Source organism: Cynara cardunculus, unplaced genomic scaffold (genome assembly GCF_001531365.2).
Source record: "Cynara cardunculus var. scolymus isolate 2C unplaced genomic scaffold, CcrdV1 Un_Scaffold_1836, whole genome shotgun sequence".
NCBI classification, from domain to species: Eukaryota; Viridiplantae; Streptophyta; class Magnoliopsida; order Asterales; family Asteraceae; genus Cynara; species Cynara cardunculus.
Window position 1 is genome coordinate 20,877 of NW_020200890.1, and position 11,058 is coordinate 31,934.

Consider the following 11,058-nt stretch of genomic DNA (forward strand, 5'->3'; position numbering starts at 1 on the left):
GTTTTTAATTAAAGTATGAGTTTTCTTTCTTTTTAACTTTTGTTGGAGTATCGAGAACTTCTTATTTTTTTCTTCCTTTTTCCTAATTTAAGAAAAAGGAATGGCTATAAGAATGTTAACAATTCCTCCACTTCAAAAGCAATATTCATGGTTATGGTGTACAAGTACATTGTCTCTCGTATTCATTATTGTTTTGGTGATTGAATTTTATTTTCTACAATGATCTGCTAATTGGTGAATGTAACTTCGAATAAGCTTTCATTATTTTTAGTTTTGGATTTAATGTTAAACATATTTGCCTGGGTAACACAGAGGCTTTGCACATAAGTGTTAAGAAAGACATCTATATCTTCATATACTACGCTTTTGCTTGCCCTTTTTCATACAGACAACAACAGAGGTTCTGCACGTGGTACGTTGTCAATCTAACCATGGCTCCGTACTGCATATAGATCTTTATAGAGGCTTTGCATTTAAGTGTTCAGAAACAGCTCTGTCTCTTCATACACTGTGTTGAGCCTCGATTTGTTACTCTAAAGTGGACTTCAAACTTGTAACTATGGACTATATGAGTCTTCATTCAGAAAATTTATTCATCGTTGTTTCTGTCAATCCTGACTTCTTTCTTTATACAGACTTTAATAGAGGTTCTTCTTGTAGTAGGTCGTCAGTCTAACCCTGCTTCCCTGATTTAGACACAGCTACACAGAGGCTCTGCACGTAAGTGTTGAGAAATAGCTCACTCTCTTCATGGACTACGTTCAGGCACCGCTGCTTACTCTGAATGAGGACTTTCGAAGTGAAACTCTACACGGTTCGAGTCTAAACTATGAAATTTTCTTGCCCCTTGTGTGACCCAACCCTCATTCGGTTCTTCATACAAACCTTCACAGAGGCTCTACAACTGGTACGCAGTCAGACTGAGCAAGGCTCCGTGGTTTATACAGAGCTACTTAGAGGCTCTGTACTTAAGTGTTGAGAAAGAGCTTTGTCTATTCATGTTCTACATTGAGGCTTCCCTTCTTCATACAGAACTTCACAAAGGTCCTGCACGTGATACGCGGTCACTCTAACCCTGCTTCTGTGCTTCATACAGAGCTACACAGAGGCTCTGCACTTAAGTGTTGAGAAAGAGCTCTTTGTCTTCATGCACTACCTTCAACAGTCAAGTCGTACTTTAAAAGTGTACGTCACACTTGTAACTCTACACCATACCCGGTTGACACTCTATGAAGTTTGTTCACCTTTGAGACTGTCAACCCTGATTCTGTTATTCATATAGACCTTGAGAGAGGGCCTGCACGTGCTACGCCGTCAATATGTCACCGTACTTCATACAGAGGCATACAGAAGCTCTACATTTAAATGCTGAGAAAGAGGTCTGTCGCTTCAGGTGCTACGTTCATGTTTCCCTAATTCATGAAGACCTTCACAGAAGTTAAGCACATACTATGCCGTCACTCTAACACTGCCTTTGTGCTTCATTCAGTGCTATACATAGGCTCTGCACTTAAGTGTTAAGAAAGAGCTTCGTCTATTAATGTTCTACGTTGAAATTCCCCTTATTGGTACAGACCATGACAAAGGTCCTGCAAGTGCTACGTCACTGTAACACTACCTCCATGCTTCATACAGAGCTACACAGAGGCTCTGCACTTATGTTTCGAAAAATAGCTTTGTCTCTACATGTCCTACTTTCAGTCTCTGCTTCTGAATCTCAAGTGTACTTCAACATTTATAAGTCTGTATTGTTTTGGGCTTAAAGTGATGAAAGTTTTTTAACACTTTTGTCTTTCAAGCGTGACTCCATTCTTCAAACAGACCTTCAAATAGGTTTTGCACGTGCTATGCCGTAATGTATTTTGGTGATCACAAAAACTTCTAAAAACATATTTATTTCATAATTAAATATGGAGTTGGAAGCTAACTCTGACTTGTTTGGTTACAGACTTATACAATAACTTTCATACGTGTTTTGACACACGTACAATGTCCATTATCGTTTAAACTATGCAATATGGCTCCAAAATAGTACTAAACATACTTCAGATTTTCGATTTATATTGTAAATAGTAATTCTTGAGTGTCAATGTGCAGAGTTCCTTAAAACCAGTTCTCAAATGTTAGTTTGGGGTACTAATGTTATAACTTAATAGTTAAAAGTCTGAATGCCACACTTGAACATTATACTGCATCCTTTGCATAACATGGTAAACATATAAGTTGTTTTAAGTGATAATGTTATAACTTAATTTAAATATATAACTTATATTACATTTAGGTTTCCCTCCTAAATGAAGTATGTTATTTCAACATTTATATAATACAATCACTAATTGCAAGTGGAAACAAGATTCACCAAAACACTGTTTCTATGCAAAAGCTTATGAAGAATTGAATGCTACAAGGTTTTGAACATGTATATAAATCTTATACATTTTTATGCATAAAGACAAAGTCATATGTAAAATATGTTACAAAATAAAATGAATATATTTAAAGTCATATAAACAAATTATATAGCGCTTCCCTTCAGTTTATAAAATCCCTCACAGACCACAAGTTATTTTCTTCTCTGAAGAGATCATTCATTCATTTTTTTCTTCGTTTAAGCCCTAATATTGTTTCATCTAATTTTAATCTGAAAATAGGCACAAAATAAAGGAGACTCGGGTGTAGTGTAGAAATTTATTGGAAACAGTAAAGGACATATATTATTAAATATATACAGATATTTTTAAAAAGTGACGGTTGAAATGACCTCCAAAGTTTTAAATAAATTTATACTTTTTTCAAATCCGGTAATTGTTGAAATAAAATATTCCCTCTCCTCTCCTTTCCACCATTTTCGACTCTTAAACTTCTCTTTTCCTTCTTCATTGCAAACCAGATATTCATGGAGGACTGTTTCATGTTCACTCCGATTAAACAAACGGAGCACAAAAGGCGTATAACAAAGGAGGTTCCGGCAATGTCAGAGAAGTTTTTTGATCAAGAAGAGTTTCCATTCCCAAAAGTTATAAGAATATCAATGACCGATCCCTATGCAACTGATTCTTCAGAAGATGAAGATGACCACATTTTTGAACGGTGGTGTGTAAAGAAGTATGTTAATGAAATTAACATACAACCTTCAAGCAAAGCTAGAATGATGCCTGTCAATGCCAATATGACGACAACCAGAAACAGCCCATGTGCTGCAGATTCGAAGCAGAGAACTATCAAGAAGAAGAAAACTCCAGAGGATATTGTTAAGAAGTTCAGAGGAGTACGGAAAAGACGTTGGGGTAGATGGGCAGCGGAGATCATGGATCCGATTACACACCAGCGGCTGTGGTTGGGAACATATGATACGCCGGACGAAGCTTCCATGGTATATGATAATGCTGCCATCAAACTCTGTGGTGCTGGTGCTATTACAAATTTTGTTTTGCCAATGACTATAGAAAAACCACCGCCGACGAATATTACATCAATGTCCAACCATCATCCCAAACAAAAGTCACCGAAGCTTCCACTTGCAGATGCACCACCTTCGGATTATCAATCTTTTGATTCAATACAACTTGATGATGAAGTTGCATCCTTTGACATGCATCATGAATTCAGATCTATAAACCCCAAACAATTTGATGATTTTGGTAGAACCCCTATAGCTCCTGGGTTCATTCCTGAGACTGGATGTGGATCTCCCTCAACTTTAAAAATAGATAACTACTTCGAAGATATTTCAGACAGTACTTGAGAATTATGGTTTTCCTAAAATGGCTGGAACTTATTTTAGTTAGTTGTTGGAGCTGTTTAATTAATTACTATTGTATTATTTTCTTGATATCGTATTAATGCATATGTTTGATTAACATTTAGTCGTTTGCCTGATTAGTTCTATTTTATTTTTCAGACAGTTGTAAATGATGTTTGTTTTATAAAATATATATAGATCACAAAAAGACTTGACACATATACAGAGCTTAAGTCTAAAGGCAGTTATTCGCATATTCATGTAAGTGTCATGAATGATGAAGAGAAATCTAAATTGTAATTGTGGAATATGAGTGCAGATTTGTGATGAGTTGTATGTTCTATGTAACTTCTACCTTTGCCATACAACTCTGACTTTATCCATGGCATCATATATCCAGATTTTTGTGTACATGAGCCAAAAGTCTGGAGATAGCTATTTCAGATTTAGTGACACATATACATATCACAAAAGTTTCCTTTATCCTAAACATCAATTACTGGGTGAGAATTATGAATTTCCATTTCAGAGAAGAAGTTAAGATGCGTTCCCAAGTAAGGCATCCTACCGTGTAAGGCTGGAATACAATTATGCGCTTACACAAAGACATACTCGTCCAGACTTGTATGTCCAGACTTACGACCCTAAATACAATGGACCGAGACTTTGTTAGCTATAGAACAAATCAGAGTTGTTTTTAGATCTGTCAAACATCAATTAAGCGACAAAAAAGGGAGAATAAACGTGTAAAGGGAGAAATGCCACTTAAGTAGACCCATTTGCACCGTAAGCGAACCTGTGTGTGGAGTGAAGCTCTGCATACAACACTCAAACGTTTTTAGACCTTTTCATTAGCTCTGATTCCACAATCTGATACATAACTTTGAAAAACAAACGTGCAAACAAAAACTGACAAGCAGTTCCTTCATTTACGTTGTATTTAAACCATTAACTTACGGTTGCCACAACCGCCTCGTCTAGGTAATGGTTTTCTTCTTATGAGATTATTGTTATCACAGACAATTTCCATTTCCTACTATAGTAAAAAAAAGCATTCTTTAACACAACTGTCTAATTGAATCCATTTTCTCATGGTTGTTCATTCTAATGTTGTATCATGTACTGCTTTCTTGTTGAAAAATTAATTTGTTTGCAGATCTTTTAAAAAAGAAATTCGATGGATTCTAGAGAAAGGAGAAAATTTAGAAAGACGGTTTTGAATAGTAATAGACAATCAGTGAGATCTACATCATCAAATGTCGAAGGTAACTGATTCAAAAGCAATTTGAATTATATTTTCATTGAGACAAATAGTACCTGCTCTGGATTTCTGTTGAAATCACTTTTTGAAAATCATCCTTTATTGTAACTTTTTACAGATGATATCTCAAATTATGGTAGGCAATTACAATCTTCATCTGGGAGAACTAATATTCCCTACCCTAATGAGAATATGGATCCAAACAAATGTCTACAGTTTCAACAAACAAACTTGCCACATTCCTCTTCAGATATGACTATCACAAATCCATTATCTGATAGTCCTAATGGTATGTGTAATTTCTTGTACACCTCATTTTTAAAGCAATGCTTCAAACAAATTTTCAAAACTAACAAATGTCTTACATTACTTAAATTCATATATTTTGAACAACAAGTGTTCATGTAAACAAACGCTACTGGTTACGCTCTACCGCCAATTCATCCATCCCTTTATCGACAATAGATCAAGCTTCTTCTATGGTTCGGTTATCAGCAGGGCATCATATATTACAAAAAAGGAATATAAATGTAGCTGATATAGAAATCATTGATATTACATCAGATGAAGAACTGGACCATCCAGTAATGTCTACAGACAAAATTAAAGGAATATTTGAAGGTAATTATTGAATAATCAAATGTTTATTACTGCTAATTAGCTATTACATTCAAGTTTATTAAACAGAGTACTTGGATCACCGTGATGAAAGTGTTATTTGGGAATGTTGTGATGCAAAACTATGGAAAGATGAAGCTCTTCGAGGGAAAAAATGCGGGACGAAAACAAGTTACTCCCTTTGTTGTCTTTATGGCAAAGTTCAGCTTCCAAAAGAGAAAGAGATGTGCTTTTCTGACGTAAATCTGTTTTGTTGTGTGAACTCAAAAAGCAAATACTTTATGAAGAACATTCGTCGTTATAATTCAATGTTCTCATTTACATCAATGGGTGGCAAAATTGATACTTCCATTAATAGTGGAAATGCACCATACGTATACAGGCTTAATGGTCAAAACTACCTTAGGATGGGTAGTCTTCTACCAGCAGATGGAAGAAAACCGAAATTCTCTCAACTGTACATATATGATACCGAAAATGAAGTTTCAAATAGATGCAGTTCATTTAGGTATGCATTCATCCTTATTGTAATATCTCTTAATAGATTTACTTGAATTACAGTGTATGGTTATATTAATGGTCACTCTGATTTTATGTTTGTTATGATTTACTTAGTGAAAAACAAGAAGCTTCTGCATCAAATTCTGATTCCCTTGATATTGAGATTATTCAATACTTAAAGGACATACTAGATGCAAAAAATGTGTTGGTGAAGTCTTACAGAATTGCAAGAGATTGTTTTGAATGCTACCCGGATGTCAAGGTAAAGTTACGATTGATTGGAAAAAGAGAAAAGGATGTGTTGGTCAAGGTTCCAGCATTTTCCTAAATCGAAACGTGGCACTGGCTGCTACGCTATAAGGGAAATAAGGTTGCGCCTTCACCAAGGCAATTGCTTTGGGTGTAGTGGGTAAGTGCTTGATCCTAACAATTGGTATCAGAGCACGTCACGGGTTCGAATCCCATGGTGTGCATAATATGCAAGGAGTGCATAATTATGAGAAAGGCATGCTACGTGGCCACTGACTTCTAATGAAGCTCTTATTAGTACGGGCAGATGCTGGGGGGGATTGTTGGTCACGATTCCAGCATCTTCCTAAATCGAAACATGGCGTTGCCTGCTACGCTATAAAGGAAATAAGGTTGCGCCTTCACCAAGGCAATTGCTTTTGGTGTAGTGGGTAAGCGCTTGATCCTAACAGGATGAAAGAACATATAACCTTCCAACTGTTTCAGAAGTTGCAACTTTAATTGTTAGAGATGATGGTGGTACAATTGAAAAAAGATATATCATTGTACAAAATCAGACAGGTTATTTACAATCAATAAGTGAATTACATCCTTCTTATCTTGCTCTTCATTATCCGTTGTTATTTCCATATGGAGAATGTGGTTACAGACTTGACATTCCTCATAGAGAGATAACATCTTCAAGCAAAAGTAAAAGAACAACTGTAACAATGAGGGAGTTCTTCTCCTTCGAACTTCAAGATAGAAGAAATATGTTTTCATTACTTCTCAATGCAAGGAGGCTTCTACAGCAATTTATTGTTGATGGATACACAATGATTGAAACTGAGAKRTTGCATTATATACGTAAGCAGCAGAAAGTCCTAAGGTGCGAGACATATGATACTCTATGCAATGTACAAGAAGAAGGAGAGTGGGTTCTTTCAAACATTGGACAACATGTTATACTACCTTCTTCTTTCACCGGTGGTGCTCGGTACATGATGCAAAATTATTTCGATGCAATGTCCCTTTGTAAATGGTATGGATATCCTAACTTGTTTCTAACCATGACTTGCAATCCAAAATGGCAAGAAGTTAGAAGATTTGTTAAGGACACAGGCCTAAACCCAGACGACAGGCCTGCTATTCATTGTCGTGTATTTAAGATCAAGCTTGATGCACTTGTAAGAGAATTAAAAGAGAATGAGTTTTTTGGAAAAATTCAAGCAGGTATGTTCAATTTATGATAACAGTATGAACATATTTCTTTACACTTTTAGACTTATCTTTATTAATTTAAATTGTAACTTTTTTGTAGTTGTTTATACGATTGCATTTCAAAAGCATGGCTTGCCTCACAGTCATATATGTCTGTTTATGTATTGAGATTTCAAGCCACCTACCATTGAACAGATTTATCCTATCATCTCAGCTAAAATCCCAGACAAAAATAGTGATCCAGAGTTGTACTTACATGTAAAAGAGTTCATGATACACGAACCATGTGGTGAAGAAAACATTAGTTTTCCATGCATGGTTGATAGAAAGTGTTCAAAAAAATACCCAAAGAAATTTTTTGAACACACTTCAATTGATGTTAATGGTTATCCTGTATATCGCAGATGAGTAGATAAACGTTTTATTGAGAAATCAGGTGTTAAACTAGACAACAGAAATGTCATTTCATATAATAAATATTTTTTGAAAAGATATCAAGCCCACAATAATGTTGAGTGGTGCAATCAGGCATCTTCAATCAAATATCTGTTCAAATACATCAACAAGGGTCCAAATAGAGCTACTGTTGCAATTGTCGAAAACAGTGATGATGCAGTCACTGTCAATGCTGTTGATGAGATAAAACAATATTATGATTATAGATACCTTTCTGCATGTGAAGCTTCATGGCGTATTTTTGGATATGATGTTCATTATAGGACTCCTTCTGTTTTAAAACTTCCTTTTCATCTTCCGGGACAACAACAAGTAGTGTTTGGTGCTGAAGATAATATTGATAATGTACTAAACATACCATTTGTGGCGTCCTTAATGTTCTTATCTTGGATGCATTGTAATTAAATTTATCCAGAAGCACGAGAACTCACTTACGTTGAATTTCCTACAATGTTTGTGTGGAAATAAGACGAACGATGTTGGGATCGAAGGAAAAAAGGGTTCTCGATCGGACAGATTCATTCAGTTTCTCCTACTATAGGAGAAGGGTATTACTTACGAATTCCGTTGAATAAAGTCAAAGGTCCTAAATCATTTGAAGACATTCGTACGGTTAATGGAAAAACATTTCTGACTTTCAGAGATGCATGTTATGCACTTGGGCTTTTAGATGATGACAAGAAATATATTGAAGCCATTGAAGAGGCAAATTTAACTGCATCTAGTTTTTATCTCCGCTTCTTATTTGCAACCATGCTGATTTCAAACAGTTTATCTAGACCTAAATTTGTTTGGGAAAAAACATGGCAATACTTAGCAGATAGGATTTTGTACAATCAACGAATTGCTTTACAGTCGGCAAGTATGTTAATTCTATATCTTAAGCATAGAGTTACACAATTATTATCAAAAACTATGATTGTTATTGAATTCTGTTGATCCCAGATCTCTCAATTACACTAATAATCTAGTTATGAATAACCAACTTATAGTGTTTTAACGAAGAAAATTTATGAAGACTCAAAAATAAAATAAGAACATTCAAGAATAGTTTTGAGCTTCAAAGGTTTTACTTTATAAATAATGAAACGTAAAATAAAAAGTAAAAGCCTCTATCACATACGCTCTTTTTACAATAGACCTAATTATCTATTTATACTAGTTTGGCTRATACTAAGATAACTATATATTGCTACTTTCTAGCAAATAGTCTAGCTAACAGATAAAGTTTATCTTTTACATGGATAAGCATTATTAACAAGATAAACTATAATTCCAGCTGTTGATTTGTCATCTCCAGCCGTCATTATCAATGTGATGATTTCATCCTTMTCWTCAAATCTTCATTGCACRCTTGGATGAATACTTARAAMATCTTCTAAGTGTTTGTCTGTCCAGAGCATCGATGAGAACGCTTCGTCCATTGGTCCTCTGGTTGAACTTCGTCCATCGGTCCAATGTTCATCGATCCTCTGGTTGGTCTTTCCATCGATCCAATGGTCTAATTTCGTTCATCGGTCCAATGGTTGTTCTTTCCATCGATCCTCTGGTTAGTCTGTCCATCGATCCAATGGTCTAACTTCGTCCATCGGTCCAATGGTTGTTCTTTCCATCGATCCTCTGGTTAGTCTGTCCATCGATCCAATGGTCAAATCCAGACTTAGTTGTTTTTGTCTTGATGTCTTCATTGGTCTTCTAGTTCTTCATCACTTGTTTGTTTTTCATTACTTTTTACATTTTGCATTGTGGGGTTTAACAATCTCCCCCTAAGTAATGAAATAACAAAGTCTAATCTAGACACATATGAAGAACTTAATCTAGAAGAAAAACATCAACTTCCAAGTTTTCATTGGATGACAAATTTTCTTTTCATTGGTGTTGTGATGGTGGGGTGGTTGGTTATGGTTGCGTTGGTGCAGCGGATGGAGATGTATATGCAGTTGCCGCCTCTGTCTCCCCCTCACGAGGTCCAAGACCTTGATCATCGGGGTCTTGGTCATCGTGGCGTTGTCATTTTCTTGGGCGGCTGCTCGAGCATGAGGCGCGGAACTGTATCAACAAAGGCCTGGAACTCAGCCTCGGTGACCAGATCGGCTAAGGGTGTAACCCCTGCAGCAACGGATGTTGCAAGTTGTGCCTCTGTTCCTGAGGCGCCTTCTTGGCCTTGTGTGAAGGTAGGCCGCGAAGGACTTCCATCATGTCCTTGATAGCCTTCGAGAGAAGAACTATCTCATGATGTTTGGACATCCTCTTCCTCTTCTTCAGCTTCAGAGGTTGAGTAAGTGAATCGGATGTTTGTACCCTTTCGTAGATCAAATACCAAGGGTAGTGGTGCACGAAATGAAGATCGCTCTGAAYGATCTATGGGTTCAACATCAACGAATGCGTTTGTGTGTGAGAGGTTGTGACGAACCCTGAGGCGAAGGGGCTCTTATCTCTTCATCACCTCTCTGTTGAGAGAGGGGTGATGGGGTATGAGATTCCTCGGCTTGTTCATTTCCAGAGGCTCGAAGGCTGGCCTCTGGATGGCTAGCTTGGGTTTGGATTGGACTGGGTCGTCCTGTTTCAATATCCCTTTGGCTTTGATCGCCAGGGATAGTAGATGTGGGTGCCCTTTGGGTAGTATGTAGGGAAATATGTTGGTGAGGGCCGAGGGAAGCACGATGGTGGTGCTCCCTTGCTTGGAGGGGGGACGGCTCTAAGTGCTCTGGGGTAGCTGCCCTTGGTTCTTGGGACAGCATGGAGAGATCATAGGCTTGGCGTGTCTCACTTGTCGATGGAATGACAGTGAGCATAGCCATTGACAGCGGTCTGTTGATGCTGTATCCTTCCTTCGAAAGGGTTGGGCGGTGTCCTTACATTTTGTAGATCGGGGTGTATGTCTCTGTTGCGGGGATTTGTGGAAGACGTTTAAAAAAATGGAATTTAAAATCTCATCTAATTGTAAGATTAATACTAATTACGAAGTTTTGGTCTTCTAAAAACTGATGTTATAGTTTTTAGTCACAAAAGTTGCAATTTTGTATAATCT

The 11,058-nt window shown here is 36.7% G+C and overlaps 2 protein-coding genes across 2 annotated transcripts in view; both read left to right on the forward strand.

Annotated features, from left to right (window-relative positions):
* The first annotated feature begins 2,896 nt into the window (after positions 1 to 2,896).
* On the forward strand, positions 2,897 to 3,745 carry LOC112502741 (pathogenesis-related genes transcriptional activator PTI6-like). The gene has a single exon (XM_025106738.1). It carries the CDS (start codon positions 2,897 to 2,899, stop codon positions 3,743 to 3,745), a length of 849 nt encoding a protein of 282 aa, XP_024962506.1.
* Positions 3,746 to 4,919: 1,174 nt separating this feature from the next.
* Positions 4,920 to 11,058, forward strand: part of LOC112502742 — a 12,807-nt gene continuing 6,668 nt past the window's right edge. Inside the window, exons 1-9 of the mRNA XM_025106739.1 lie at positions 4,920 to 5,007; positions 5,122 to 5,292; positions 5,568 to 5,624; positions 5,691 to 6,129; positions 6,237 to 6,384; positions 6,824 to 7,583; positions 7,672 to 7,732; positions 8,063 to 8,404; positions 8,519 to 8,889. Of these exons, the coding sequence (XP_024962507.1) occupies positions 4,920 to 5,007; positions 5,122 to 5,292; positions 5,568 to 5,624; positions 5,691 to 6,129; positions 6,237 to 6,384; positions 6,824 to 7,583; positions 7,672 to 7,732; positions 8,063 to 8,404; positions 8,519 to 8,889 (2,437 nt within the window). The remainder of the gene's footprint in view (positions 5,008 to 5,121; positions 5,293 to 5,567; positions 5,625 to 5,690; positions 6,130 to 6,236; positions 6,385 to 6,823; positions 7,584 to 7,671; positions 7,733 to 8,062; positions 8,405 to 8,518; positions 8,890 to 11,058) is intronic.

Excerpts from the sequence above, each read along its gene's own strand:
- LOC112502741 (XM_025106738.1), top strand. The coding sequence starts at position 2,897 with ATGGAGGACTGTTTCATGTTCACTCCGATTAAACAAACGGAGCACAAA.